Genomic DNA, 15000 nt, shown 5'->3' with positions numbered 1-15000 from the left:
TACTGACAAACTAGATTAACTTCCTGATCACATTTTTTACATCAGTCTACCTTAAAATTCCACATCATGACCCTCGCACACCACAGAGCTGCACATGGAGGAAGACTAAGGAACGAAATACACGGAAGATGCGAACAATCATCCATCTGAAAACGAAACAACACAAACTTACAATTCGTAAAAGTTAAGATGAGCAAGAAAGGTTTTGTCCATATGAGTTTTGATCTTGAATTATTCCACATACAACACAGAAAAAGTTACACAAATGACTTAACAAACATTCACACATTCATGATCACAACTGGTGTGCTTAACAGCACAGGTAACACACTACTTGAACACACAGACATGGGATCAAATATTGATTCTACAAGTTTGAAGCCTAATTATTAGGCCAACTTTTTAAGTAATACCCACTTAATCACTGGCCTGCTAACTATAGCAGATGAAATAACTTAACAGCTACATTCTAAAATGCCAACATGGCAAACATCACAGCTTAACGAGTATCCTTGCAGGGCTCATAACTAGGACACAGGAGGTGGCGTGTAGGACCTGCCTCCGTCACTCATGTCTCTCTTTAACCTGGGGTCATTTGACATCATCCGACCCCCCCATCCTGGTCCTCCTTGGGGATACCCCCCTCCCCCCATCATGTCACCGCCTTCATCGGGATAGAACCCGCCATTGGGCCCTGGTCCCATCTGCCCCATCATGTACGGTGGCATCCTGGGCCCCATGCCATGAGGTACATTGCTTGGGAAGGCCATGGGTGCTGGACCTAGCAGCCCCGGCCGACCTCTGGGATCTACGTTGCGCGGCGGGATCATTCCCCCCATGGGCCCCGGACCCATGTTGTTGAAAGGCATGCCTCCTCCGTCCATCATGCCGCCCCCATTGCCCCCGCCAAACATTCTTGGGTCTTGGTTCCTCATGTCGCCCATCGGCTCGCTTCTGGGATCCCGAGACTCTGTCCTAGGGTCTCCCCTGCTCCCCATCCGTGGGTCACTCCGGGTGCCCACTCTGGGATCTCCCCTGGGCTCTGTACGCGGCTCTGAACGGGGATCCCCGCGCGGCTCAGCCCTCGGATCCCTTGAGCCGGACATCCTTGGATCTCTGGATTCCGTCTCTGCGGGTTTGGGCTCGCTCTTGCTGGGTGCAGTGTATGCCGGGGGACTCATTGGACCATCAAACTCATACCTAGATGGCGTCCTCGGACTTCCCTTGGAGGAATCTTCCGTGGAATTGCGCCGGAGCATCTTTCTCAGCCTTGGGTCCTCAAGTATCTTTGGGTCATCTTTGTTTATCTTGAGGTGCGAGAAGTTTGGTTTTGGAATGCAGACTTTCACCAACTGATAATACATGGGCGAGTGGGAAGATATGGAAGCAACAATTTCTTTGGCTGGCGTGTGGACAGGAACCTTAAAGGGAAGGGAGTTTGGGTCCTCGTCATTGTCTTTGAAGGTGCCGGGCAAACTGAGCTGCCTTAAATCCACGTCATATATTGATGGCTCACTAGAGATTCTCATGTCTGTGTCCTGTGTCAGCCCTTTCACTTCCTGCCCTTGGGGTCTGCTGTCGTCAATCCCTGGCAACACGCGGAGGTCAACATCTCCTGTTCTCTGCCTCTGGTCCTGGTCGACCGCCTCTCTCGACTCGGAGAACGACCCGCGCAGCCCCTTCCCCTCTTTCGGAGTATCCAAATCCCTCTGGGAATCCCAGCGACCCCCCATGGGCTGCTGGTCTCTCATCCACGGGTTCTGGGAATAATCCGAGTCAAGTCTCTGTGAGTCAGCTCGGGGGTCTCGAGAACCGTGAGACTGGCTTCTTGGCATGTCACGTTGATCAGGCATGTCCCTGAGGTCGCGCGAAACTTCCCTGGGATCCCGGGACATGTCTTGAGATAGTTCTCTGGGCATCTCTCTGGGGTCTCTTCTTCGAGGTGACTGCGACACTTGCCCTCTTCCAGGTTCATCACTGCTTCTGAAAATTAAAGAGAAATGTAAGATTTCATTCGTCTATCCTTGTCCCTGATCATGAGAGGAAAAAAAGAAAAAAAAGGAGAGAAACTTACTATCCAAAAGACAAAATTAATTACTGAAAGAAAAGGTCAGGCCTGAGTACATTCTTAAAAAAAAAAAAGACCAAATATAATGAAAAAATAAATAAAAATTAAACAAATAATCAATCAGACTTTACCCATTCAGAAAACAGCAGCAACCTGTTCCTAAACCAAAGATCTTGGTCACAGAACTGTTCCAGTTACATTATGCAAGTCATATACTAATAAATGTCTGAATAAATTTTCAAATGCTTGTCCTAATTCTCAACATCTGAAAGCAATGTACCTGGAATATCGAGAGAAAAAAAAAAAATATCCAAAAAAAAAATAAAAAGAAAATATTTAAACTTAAAAGTAGCTGTGTACAGGAGGATACTCTCCTCCCAAGACCACACACAGAATGGCCAAACCAAAGAAAAAGCTTACCTATTGGTACTAGCTGCATTCTGACTCTTTAGAGCTGACAAAACACTTGCCAGGTCCGAGGATATGTTGATGTTGGCCAGGTTGATGTTGGAGAACGGGGTATTTGGAGAGGTGGAGGCGTTGCCAGGACTGCTGCCTGGTCTGCCTGGGGGTGTCATCGCCCCCTGAGAAGGAGAAGTAGCCGAGGCGTGGTGGGGTAGCGGGGGAGTCCGGCTTGGCGACATGTTGTTGGACGACTGCATTGCACTCTGGAAGGAGAAGATGAAAGAGCAACCCATGAGAGAGATTCTTTGTGCTGGGTTAATGGTGGTCTCTGTTTACTTCAACCTCTGCATATTCAGTATTTGAGCGTCAACTTTCTGCTCCTTACCTGTGCATGTGACTTGGTGGGCGAAGAGCCATCCCCCTCTTCATCGCTGGAGTACCAGTTGACGTTACTGGTGCCTGCTGCCGAGTCCTCCATCCCCCCCGCCTCCCCCGTCCCTTCCTCTTGGTCATCGTGGACAGAGTGCTGCTGCTGAATGCGCTGAAATAGTTCTCGCTGCTTCTGCGGCATCCCGGCCATGAATCGGCCCAGCTTCCTGCCTGGGCTTGGCCCCATGTGACTAGTATTGCCTCCTTGGCTCCCAAAGCCAGACTGTTGGCCCTCGCCATTCATCATATCATTCACTGCAGATAATATCAAAACTGTTAGTACATTGTATGAAAAGTCCCTAGAAATGTCTTGGCATAAAAAAAAGGATACATATCTGATTCCCAGAGTAAAATACTATTCTAAATAATAGCAATTTACTATTCAGAGTCTCCCCTAAACACTCACTGTGTGGAGGTGATCCGCCATGCCTGGGGGACGCAATGCCCTCCGGCTCTTCCCGCCCGTGCTTCGACATCTTCTCCTGCTTGGACGCATGCTTCTGCTGCTGCTGCTGCTGCTGTTGGTGGTGGTGGTGTTGCTGATGGTGCTGATGGTGCGACTGCTGCTGGTCATAGTGCTGCTGCGGGTGATCCAAGCTGCCCCCGTCTCCTGCTCCAGCGCCGCCCGGTCCTTCCTCAAGCTCCTGCTCTTCATGCTCCTTAAGTAGATTCTTCTCCTGCTTCTTCTCCAGGGCTCGGATGGCCTTGTCCACATCTGGATGGACGGCCAGAGGGATAGGAGGATTAATTGACTTTTGGTTCCTACTGTTTTTATTGAGTGCATTTGATGATAAATTTCTCATGTGTCCCAAGACCAATAAATATGATCCCCCAACAAAAAAAAGTATGACATAGCACTATTACCAATAACACAAATTAACTTAGAAATTTATATCAATACATTTACAACTACATCACAACAACAGGAATACAAATACACAAGCATGAGAAATATGAAAACTTACACTTAAATCCCCTGCCCTTCATATCCATGATGCCAGGGATGTTCTCCACATTGAGAGGCTGGCCGCGCCGGTGGCCCTCCGTGATGTCTACCACCAGCTGAGCCGCCTCCTTGGTCAGTCGTGGGAAGTCTCCCAAGATGTCCTTGGGAGCTAGTTCTATGTGCTAAGGAGAGAAGGAAGTTTGTTTGGTGAAAAATAAGCGGACATGTGCCAGGCAAAAGTATATACTTGCATTTAACTAGGGGAATATGCATTAACATTTCTTATTGCAATAAGAGCACATGCACATATGTATATACATACAAGCAAAAAAATAGACCAAATAAAACTAAGAGAAAGGAAAAACAAAGCAAGTGAAAAATTCCAGTTCACACAAAAGTCAAACAGAACCAAAAGACAAGGCACAAACAAACCTTCAGTAGTATCTGCTTGGCAGAATCTGACAGCTGCCCATGGCTAAATTTACACTTTGCAGCCAGCTTGCAGCGGAGACCTGTGTGGTAATACTTGCACGGGAAATCCTTGTGCATGTACAGACATTTCTCCTTCTTGGCACAGCAATCCATCATGTAGAATTTGCACAGCTCCATCTTACGTTGCGGCTGAATGTCGTGTGAGTAGGGACACGCTTTGCCCTGGAGGGGGGAGGAGGTGCAAAAATTAGGGGAATGACAATCAATAATATAAATATATGAATAAATAAGACACAAACTTTATAGCACATTCACATATGTCAGTTAAAATTTCACATAATAAAGGCAGAGGAAAAATATTTCAAAGTCAGTCAAGGCATCAGCTGAAGAAGGAGAAGAGGAAGAGGAAAAGGAAGAGAGAGGAAGAGAAGAAGAGGAAGAGGAAAAGAGGAAGAGAGAGAGAGAGAGAGAGAGAGAGAGAGAGAGAGAGAGAGAGAGAGAGAGAGAGAGAGAGAGAGAGAGAGAGAGAGAGAGAGAGAGAGAGAGAGAGAGATTCATTAGAGGGACAGTGCACTATCACACTTACTCTTTTGCAGCTGCCTTGCATATAGTACATGCAAATGGCTTCATTCTTAAAAGACGGCGAACGAGATCGCGACCTCGACCGCCTGTGCCTCCTGCGTCTTCTGCGTCTCTCTCGCATCTCAGAATCCGAACCGGAATCATAAGAGTCGAAATCTGGAAGAAAAAAAAAAAATTCAATAAATAAAATTACATATCTTGTCAATAAATACACATATGCACAGGAAGACAACCTAACCCCACAAGAACATGTATGAGAATGAATTATTCCACCTTGCAAGACATGTAATTTGTGTTTCTAAATCCCCCGCCAAGGAACCACCTTGTCGTGGCGCGGGGGCTTGAACTCCTTTCTTGGACAAGCCCGCTCTGGATTTGGCCAGTCTCTCTGTCCCGTTGAGGTGACCTACTAGCGGCGGGCTCTCTGAGGAGGGATGACTAAGTGTTCCTAGGTGCTGATCTAGTAGGTGAGGTCGCACCCCCCCTGGTCCTCCCCCCAAGGGGGCCTACACCTACCCACGTGTTTGCCGTGCGTGGTGCCCCTGTGCGCTGGGAGACGGGAGTCCTGGAGGTTGAGCGATGCCGTGTATGAGTACGCCCTGCGGCTAGCAACACACCTCTTTGGTCCTCTATTCCAGCAAGACGGGTGGCCTGATCTCGACTCGGTTAGGTCAATCGGCTGGTCTCTCTTGTGAGCTAGGCTAGGGTCAAGTAGCTCCTGCCTTGCAGGCAATCGCATGGTCTTGAGAGTGCCATTAACGCGAGGCCGGGGTTGCGTATATCCTCCCACCACCCCTGTGGCTCCTGAGCATGGACTCATACAAAGCTTCCCCTTGTTGGACTCCGTGGTGGGTGGGGGCGTGGGAGGATGAAATGAACCGCTTATTACATGGCAACCGTAACTCATAAACCCATGACTGACATCCCTGTTGACGAACCTTGCATGAAGATGACAAAGGCTGTCACCTTAGACCCCTTCGAGGGCTTTGATGACAAAAGGGAAAAGATGGGCAGGGATCTGGCGTCGGTCCAGGAAAAACCCACCCAAGTACCTCGGGCTGGACCCTCCAAACCAACCCCAGGCTCTGACAAATCTCTGGCGTCGGTCCAGACGAGAAGTCAATCAAAAAATGGAAGCCAGACAGGACCCTCCAACCCTACTGGCCCCACTGGCAAAACTCCGGCGTCGGTTCGGAGAAGAGGCAAACGACCTCGGACGGCTTCGGACTCAGAGGGCGAGTCTGCAGCCCCAAGTCGGTTCCCCCAGTTTAGGGTTCCTCCTAAACCGGAAGGATTCGACAATGCCTACCAGATGGTACGGGCTCTGGAAACCCAGAGACAGTGCCGTCTGACGATTAGAATTGCCAAAGACAATGGCATGATAATCGTTCCAAAGGACCAAGCCACCCTCACCTTCCTCCAGAAGACTGACAAGCTCCTGGATGGGCGGAAGGTGAGCCTGTCGGCTCTGACTCCCGAAGAGAGGAAGTCCAAGATGGTGCTTCTTGGCTTTCCTCTGTTGTATGACCTCGAGGTCATCACTGCACATTCCAAGGTGGTGGGCGCTTCTCGACTTTTGAAAGGGAAGCACCCAACCAGACAAGTCCTGGTCACTTTGGAGGGAGCTCCAGTTGCGTCCTTGGATCTTGGCAATTGGGGCTCTTACAGACTCAGGACATACGTCCCAGACCCGCTCCGATGCTTCACGTGCCAGAAGTACGGACACCACAAGGCCACTTGCTCTGCAAAGCCGAAATGTGGTGTCTGTAGTCAGGCACACAGAACAGAGGTGTGTCTCAAAGCACACAAAGATGGCAAGCGAGACATCACTGCCAAGTGCCCAAACTGCCATAAAAAACACCACGCCTGGAGCCTCGGATGTTCTGTCAGAAAGGAAGAGGCTCTTCGGCGGCAAGAGATCGTTGCAAAACGACCAGACTTTGTTCCCGCCCCTCTAGGCACGTATGTCTGGGGGCAGAACAAAGGGGTAAGGGCTCCCCCCCCTCCTAAGAGGAAGGAAGCACCGCCCAAAGCGAAACCAGCACCGGACGCCTCCAACACAAAAGAGTTCCCGGCGCTGGTGGATGTTCCAAGTCGGAAACAGACCCGGAAGGGGTCTGGGAACACCTCAAAGGCTACCCCAAGAGCGGAGAGTCCGACTTTGTTCACAGAGAAGGACTTGACGCTCCTGCTGAAGACAGTTGTCACAGCAGTTGCGACGGCATTGGGAAGGACCAGCGAGGAGACGGAGAAGGCAGTCGAGATAGCCATGACGGCAATGACTCAGACCGTCAATGCCCTGAAGGAAAAGGACATGAGGCCCAAGGCCACAACTCCCACTCCAACTCAGGGCGAGACTCCTTCTCCCACCCCAACTCAGGGCGAGCCCTGTCTCCCCGACAAACCTGCGGCCAAGACCACACTGGCAGAGCCTGCGCCCAAACCCCAAAGGGTGAGGAAGCCAAGGCCACCCAAAAAGAAGGCCAAGGCGACCAGGAATACTCCACCTCCCAGGAGACCCAGCCCTTCCAACTCGACCTGTCCTGACGACAGTGACGAGTCAAGTGAGGAAATCACACTCAGTGTGGAACTCACCAAGGAGTTGTCAGACTCCGAAATGTCTGACGTTACCCACACGGGGGCGTCGGACACAGAGACCGAATACCTTGACGTCAATGACTTAGTGAACGCAGACAAGCACTATGGCCACTAACTTAAGCATACTGCAGTGGAACATCAACAGCTTCTCCCCTAGGGCCGCCCTTCTCCACGCGATCGTGCGATCTCGGAACATTGATGTTGTCATGCTCCAAGAGACGCTAACAGGGGAATCTGTACGCTTCTCGGGATATCATCCCTTTGTGCTACCGAGTACGCAAGGTACCAGAGGCCTGATTACCCTTGTGAAGTCGACTATCCCCTGCTCCCTGATTGCCGATCCTGGGCAGTGCGGAGAAGGTGTCGAATCCCTTGCTGTTGAGATCCATTTGGCTGGGGGTCCTCTCAAACTGTACAATGTATACAGTAGGCCAAACTGTAGGGGCTTAGATATCAGTGAAGCCTGTGCTGCTGCAGCACATGAGCTAATTCTTATAGGGGGGGACTTTAATGCCCACCACCCTATACTGGCTCCCACTCAGAGACGTGATATGGCAGGCTGCCATATAGCCGAGGTGCTAGAGTCATGCCCAGAGATTGCTCTTCTCAACAGCCAGGAGCCTACGCATGTTGGCGGGGGGGTCCTTGACCTCACCTTTGTCACTGCGGCTCTGGTCGAGAGAATTAGTTGGTCTGTGGACAACACTGCCACGAGCGATCATTATGGGATAGTCACCACCATCTTGGATGCTGGCCCGGCACCCGTGCCCCAGCACAATCCTCGATGGAAGGTGGAAAGAGCCAACTGGAAAGCCTTCCAGGAGGCTCTGGCCGTGTGCCTCAGAACCAGTGACTCCTCACTTAATGATAATGTGGATATACTTGAGGCCAGACTAGTAAATGCCATAGACGAGGCAGCCTCAGAAACCATCCCCAAAACTCGTCAGTGGTCCAGGTGTTTCAAGGACGCCTGGTACTATAATGATGAGATTAAGGAGGTTAACCACAGAATCAATATGTGCAGAAGACACTTTCGCAGACAGAGAACTCCCGAGAACCACACTCTTCTAAGAGAGGCTCTCAGGGATGCTCAGGAAACTGCTAAGAGGTTAAAGCAGGAAAAGTGGCTGGAGTGGTGTGAGTCCTTTGGCCACCAAACCTCCCTATCAGAATTGTGGAACCGTATCAGACGGGCCACGAATCGCTCAGCCCCCAAAAAGACCCACCATGACCCGCGGTCGGAGGCGGAGAGACTGGCACTCGAGTTCTCTGCTAGAACAAGTAGCGTCGGACTACCAGCAGAGCTGAGGGCATGCCAAGAACAACTGCTCCCAGGCAGGCATGCCCTCATCAGAGAAAAGGCGGTCGAGCCTGATGATACAGATGCCATGTTCTCTCTGAGGGAATTACGGCGAACATACAAGTCCAGTTCCCGGTCAGCCCCGGGTAGCGATGGGATCTCCCACCCCATCATTTCCCACCTAGGACATGAAGGTGAGCTTGCACTTTTGCATCTCATCAACAAGTCCTGGGAAACTTCCTCACTGCCACAGTGCTGGAAGAGGGCTGATATAATTCCCGTCCCCAAACCAAAGGAGCCAGGACGGTACCGCCCCATCTCCCTGCTTAGCTGTCTAGGAAAGACAGCAGAGAAAATGGTACTGAATCGGCTCCAATGGAAGCTGGGACCTCCACATGAACACCTACACGGGTTCACAAGGGGCAAGAGCACTACCCACAGCATTGCCACCTTACTGAGCACTGTCAGCAGCAGCAGCGCTGTCATTGTCTTCCTTGACCTGGAGAAGGCTTTTGAACTGGCAAACCCGTTAGCCATTCAGGAGATCCTGATCCGCAAGGGAATCAAAGGCAGGCTGCTTGCCTGGATTGGCGATTATTTCGGAACAGAACTGCCAGAGTGAAGTTCCAAGGTCACCTTTCCAGGCATTTGCCTCTAGAGAATGGCACCCCTCAAGGAGGGGTCCTTAGCCCGGCCCTGTTCAACATCCTCATGTTAAACATTCTCGACATTCCACTCCCAGCGGGGTGCACGATCATTTCATATGCAGATGATCTAGCAATTATCTCCACTGGGAGAAGAAATGTGAATCCAGTCAGAAAGGCCCAGCGTTGTCTGGACCTAATAACTGAGGAATGCTGCAGAGTCGGGCTTAAGATCTCAGCAGCCAAATCGAAGGCAATGGCGCTGAAACATGATGTCTGTGATCAAAGACTGCGAGTCCAAGGTCTAGAGCTTGAGTGGGTACACGTCTACCAATACTTGGGGGTATGGATCGATAAGAACCTCACCTTCCGCTCCGAGATTAAACATCTCTCAGACCGGACCAAGGCAAGGCTCTCTGTCATGAGAGCTCTGTCTGGGCGGCGCTTAGGGGCTGGACACCGCGTACTAAGATCTTTTTACGTGCACGCTGTCCGTCCCATTGTGGACTACGCCTCCGTCGCCCTGATCACAGTAAAACCTGGACTCAGGAAAAGACTCGACATAATGCAAAACGAAGCCGCCAGGATTATTCTGGGTGCCCCTGGGTGGGCTAAGGTTACTAACCTCCTCCTGGAGGCCAAACTCTTTCCCCTGGACACCCGGATTGATCAGATGGCGGCCCAGTTCCTTGCAAATGTCCTACAGTCCCCACAGGACTCGCAGCTAAGACAGAGAGTGCAGCGTCGGCTTGCACAAAACCAAGAACTCTTTGCTAACAACACCTGGCTGTCTCAAACAACCAGAGTGCTGAAACGCTTTGAGCTCAAAGAGACACTACTGATCAAGGGCATGGACCATCCCCACCCTGACTATGTCTCAGCCCCGCCGTGGGCACGATCCTTGATAGAGTTCTCTGTCATGAGTCTATCAAGAAGAAAAACGCAGTACTCACCGCCTCTTTTGAAGGCTGAGGCGGAGAGGAACATTACAGCAATCACGCCGCTGAACAGTAAAACCTACTTCACGGATGGTTCTGTAGACCCCACCACCCGCACTGCAGGCGCCGGTTTTGCAGCAAGGGGCATAGAGAAAGCTATGCGGGTATCAGACAATGCCTCCTCGCTCCAGGCAGAGGCAGTAGCTATTATGGGAGCCCTAGCCCATGCAGCCCAGACGGACGGGCATGTTGTTATACACACAGACTCTAGGGCCGCCATTGACAGCCTGCAACAAAGCACGCCCCTTGATAACGTTTACCTGGTAACCTCGATTCTCACCATTGCTCAGAGAATCCTGGACCAGGAAGACGCATCATCATCAACTGGATCCCAAGCCATGTTGGTATTGAAGGGAATGACGTAGCTGACAGGCTAGCGGAGGAAGGCAGGAAGAAACCCTTGAGTGATCTTGTGGTGCATCCTAGCCGGGAACTGCTAAGGCGTAAAACGATGGTTGCAGGGCAGGTCGGTGCCCTGCAGCGACACAGAGAGGAAGCGAGAACCTCCCCCTCGGCCAGCTGGTACTCAAACGCCACAGGCTATGAGTCGCTGATACTCTCTCCCAGAATATCAAGGTGTGCTGAAGTCAGTCTGCACAGACTGAGAATAGGCTACCCTTGTGCGTGGCAAATCATCCCCACTATTGGGCAAGATGAGCGACGCTGTGAGTATTGTGGCGCGCCGGACGCCAAATTAGAGCACTACCTGATGGAATGCGAGCACACTCGCTTCCTTAGGCAGGGCCCAGAGACGACAGCCGCCGGGCTGGTTAGACGGCTATGCCTGTCATTAGCCCCCTGGCAACTGGAGCGCCTACAGGCAATCCGACCGCCACGGTAAAAGTTCAGTTATGATGATCAGATGAGTCAGCACTTATAGCCAATAGAGACCGGGCTACCCCTTCCACACAACCCGGGCGAAGCGACGTCTTCGCAAAATCTCTCTGAACTGAGCTGAATGTCAGCGATGATGATCAGATAAGATTAGATAAGATGAGTCAGCACTCGTAGCTGGCAGAGGCCGGGCCGCCTTGAGCATATAGCCCGGGCGAAGCGACGTCTTCGCATATCTGTCTGAACTGAACTGAACTGTGTTTCTAAATTACTATATCATTTACTATATCATTCTGATGAAGATCCAATTTCACATGTTAACCCATTCCCGACGGGGGAATTCTAGCCTTGAATGTCCAAATGCCGGGGCGTTCGAATTATTAGGCCTAAATCAATTGAATGGCCGGCACAATACTGTGCCGCCCGGCAACTGGGCTTTTGAATGCGCGGTACACATGCTGTACCACCCGTCCTGTGTGGGTTAACTACATATCCTACATTACGGAATCCTATATTCCTTTTACTCTCTCTCCTCTTGCAAAGACAAGTATAATAATTAAATCTGTTTTCCTTCCCTCTCACAAAGACAAGCAGGACGTGCCAAACTCACCAGACATTGGGTGTCCCCTGAACATGGAGTGAGGGGAGGCGAACGCTCCGGGTGGGGGCGGACCGTAGGGCATCATGCCCGGCGGGGGGGACCTGCCCCTCAGGTACATTTCTTGTTGCAGCATGGCGTCGAAGCCCATGTTGCCGTCAAAGGGCTGTGGCATAATCTTCCGATGGAACTGCAATCAGCGGAAAAGGAGATTGAGATTTCTTATGTGGGGATAGATATTTATTAAGATTCTATACTACATTATGATTTTTAGAAATCAATCTGTGTTTTCCTTTCTTATTAGGATTGTGAATACTAACAAAATGTTATTGTAATATAAATTTTTTAAAAATGTCATAAAATAAAATAAAATAAAAAATACATAAATAAAATAAAGTGTAACAGTAAACTCCAGTTTTAAGGTAAAGTTATGGTACAACAAACTATTGTACAAAATGTTCAAAAGGAAATGTTATAAGAAAATAAGATAAATTGTACATGGGTTTTAGTATAAACAAAACCTAAGGACAAAATAAGAGACATGTGACAGTGCTCGACATCCCTTTTCATAACCCTTTCACTTAGTCATTCCTCCCTGCGTACGCGAATACAAAATAAATGCCAACCTACCTTCGGCACAGGGGACATGTCGTCCTCTTCCTCGTCACTGCTTACATGTTTCCGCTTTTTCTTCTTCTTCCTTCTCTTTTCTTTCTCCTCATCATCATCTTTGTGCTTCCTCTTCCTCTCTTCTTTGCTGGATTTGCCCTGGAGTGCAATGCATTTGATATATGAGGATCATGAATGCAATGACTTGACAATACAGATTACTGGGAAATGTCATGAAGATGAATAATCTATAAAATGAGTAGTGATATTTTTAATTCTTATTCAATGCTCTTCTTGCATTCACAGTTACCAAAGTACAAAGCTAATGTAAATGCTTCCAACCCCAATTAGTTTCATTAGAAAAAAAAAAAAAAAAAAAACTATTCATACAAACAAGGATTTTCAATGGAGTAATTAGATTTACAAAGTAGCACTGCCAACTTTTAAATGGGTGCAGCATTTTCTCTTCTGAAATTCATAACAACTCTAATCTTTTAGGCTATTTACTTCTGTTAATTTTCTACATCACAAAAAACAATCAAGATCTCTGTTAGTCTAGCTATTGTCTGGCTAATCTAATTCTCTCCATTTCCCCATTTCATTCCTTCCCAGTCCCCCTCTTCCTCACAGCCTTCTTCTCACTCCTCTATCTTCCTCTCTTCCAACCCTCCTTCTCCTCCTTCCCTTCCTCTCTATGCTTTCCCCTCCTTCCCCATTTACTCTCTCTCTCCTTCATCCTCACCTCTCTCTTCCTTCCATCTTCCTCCCCCTTGTGGTCCCCCTCCGCAGGCGCACCGTCATCAGCCCCGTGCTCCCCCTCCTTGCCTCCCTCCTTGTCCTCCGGGTGCTGGTGGTGGTGATGATGGTGGTGGTGGTGATGGTGGTGGTTCTGGCGGGAGGGAGAGGCCCCCAGGGCTCCCGCTGCTGTGGCGTCCTCCTGCTCTTGTGACGGCTCCTCCTGCTTGCCACCCCCGTCCAGCGGCTGCGGCTCCTCCTCTTCCTCATCCTCCAATTCTCCGTCTTCTAGTTCTCCCTCCTCCTTCTCCTCCTCCTCCTCCTCCCCCTGTGGATTCAAGTGGCTCTCCTCCATGGCTCTGCAAGCGAAGGTAGCAACTATTGATAAACTGTTCATAAATAATAGCAAAAGCATCAGAAAAAGAGAAGAGAATGGATAAAAAGTCATAGTATCACAAAAAAATCAACTTAAAAGTACAGGAAACATATTTTTTCTACTTTCACGGATTGATAATTTAACATAGTTCACAGATTCCTGTTCCTTGAGTACTTTACAGGTTACAAAAGTATAGCAGTATCTACTTTCATACACTACAGAATCTGATTCCTCTACTGAGGGAAAAGGAGAGAGAGAATGACAGAAGTGAGAGGAGAGATAAAAGAAAGGAGAGAGGAGATGATAAGAGAAACAGGGGGAAAAAAACAATATAGGGAGATTAAGGGGCAAGGGAGCAGGAATGAGTGAATGAGTTAGAGTTAGAGTGAGAGTCAGAGTCAGTGTGAGTGTGAAAGTGAGCTAGTGAGAGTGAGTTAGAGTTAGAGTTAGAGTGAGTGTGAGAGTCAGAGTGAGTGTGAGTGTGAGTGTGAGTGTGAGTGTGAGTGTGAGAGTAAGAGTAAGAGTAAGAGTGAGAGTGAGTGTGAGTGTGAGAGAGAGTGAGCTAGTGAGAGTGAGAGAGAGGAGGGGGGGAGAGGGGGCAGAGAGCCCTAACATAAATAACTATATAGATTGGCTTACAGACATCTCGATATAAATGCAAGGAAATAGTATGAAAATGGCAAAGCATGAAAATAAATATTGAATAACAGCCAGATATAAACTAATATCCCATAGATTCTGACTTACAGATATAGATGGAAGAACAAGTAAATTTAGAAAGTCAGAGAAATATCAAAATTAGACAAATATAGTTAGATACAAAATAGGTAAACAGAACAGACAAGAATAGCCAGGTAAACAATAAGAAAAATAAATACAAAAGGAGCGAGTATATCAGTTCATACATATTCAGAATTAATAAATTTACAAGAAAATAAATATAAAAGTACTGACTGAGTGACTTAAAAGAACAAAAGGAAAGACTGATGACTTTGAGTTACTTTTTGACAGACAGCTTGATGACAGTAACAGACTGATGACTACATTTATGCGACAGAAGGATAACTGGAAGTGTATTTGACTATAACTATTTGTAAAACCTAAACTGATGACTAGAGGTAAAACAAAACAAACAAAAAAAAGGTAGAATTGGGTAGACAGAAAGGCAGAAACAAATAAAAAAAGAGACAGAATTGGGTAGACAGGAAGGCAGAAATAAATTATTAAAAAAGAGGAAGAATTGGGTAGACAGAAAGACAGAAACAAATACAAACAGGATATTGATAGAAATAGAAGAATAGAATTGATAGAAGGTAGACAGAAAGGCAGAAACAAATAAAATAAAGAGGTAGAATTAAGTAGACAGAAAGGCAGGAACAAAAACAAACAAGATATTGACAGAAATTCAGTCAAGACAGACATAAACAAACAGTTCAAAACACACAA

The 15000-nt window shown here is 48.4% G+C and overlaps 1 protein-coding gene across 3 annotated transcripts in view; it reads right to left on the bottom strand.

Moving 5' to 3' along the window:
- su(sable) (suppressor of sable RNA-binding protein) overlaps positions 1–15000 on the bottom strand; it is a 22573-nt gene that overhangs the window by 1386 nt on the left and 6187 nt on the right. For 2 of the 3 annotated variants that reach the window (XM_086542074.1, XM_043036093.2), the window contains exons 2-11: positions 13186–13537; positions 12465–12602; positions 11847–12024; positions 4867–5018; positions 4281–4502; positions 3868–4030; positions 3309–3617; positions 2859–3157; positions 2489–2736; positions 1–1983 (exon numbers count right to left, since the gene is read on the bottom strand). The exon at positions 1–1983 is cut by the window's left edge and continues 1386 nt beyond it. In XM_086542074.1, coding sequence (XP_086398200.1) covers positions 528–1983; positions 2489–2736; positions 2859–3157; positions 3309–3617; positions 3868–4030; positions 4281–4502; positions 4867–5018; positions 11847–12024; positions 12465–12602; positions 13186–13533 — 3513 coding nt within the window. In that variant the 5' untranslated portion in view covers positions 13534–13537 and the 3' untranslated portion in view covers positions 1–527. Of the gene's footprint in view, positions 1984–2488; positions 2737–2858; positions 3158–3308; positions 3618–3867; positions 4031–4280; positions 4503–4866; positions 5019–11846; positions 12025–12464; positions 12603–13185; positions 13550–15000 lie in introns of those variants that run through there. The other variant, XM_086542073.1, reaches the window with a different exon arrangement.

The sequence above is a fragment of the Penaeus japonicus genome, unplaced genomic scaffold, assembly GCF_977035675.1.
Source record: "Penaeus japonicus unplaced genomic scaffold, GWHDUDI00000001_assembly GWHDUDI00000011, whole genome shotgun sequence".
In the NCBI taxonomy this organism is placed as follows: domain Eukaryota; kingdom Metazoa; phylum Arthropoda; class Malacostraca; order Decapoda; family Penaeidae; genus Penaeus; species Penaeus japonicus.
The sequence above is the reverse complement of the archived record's forward strand: the minus strand, read 5'-3'. Positions and strand labels throughout refer to the sequence as shown.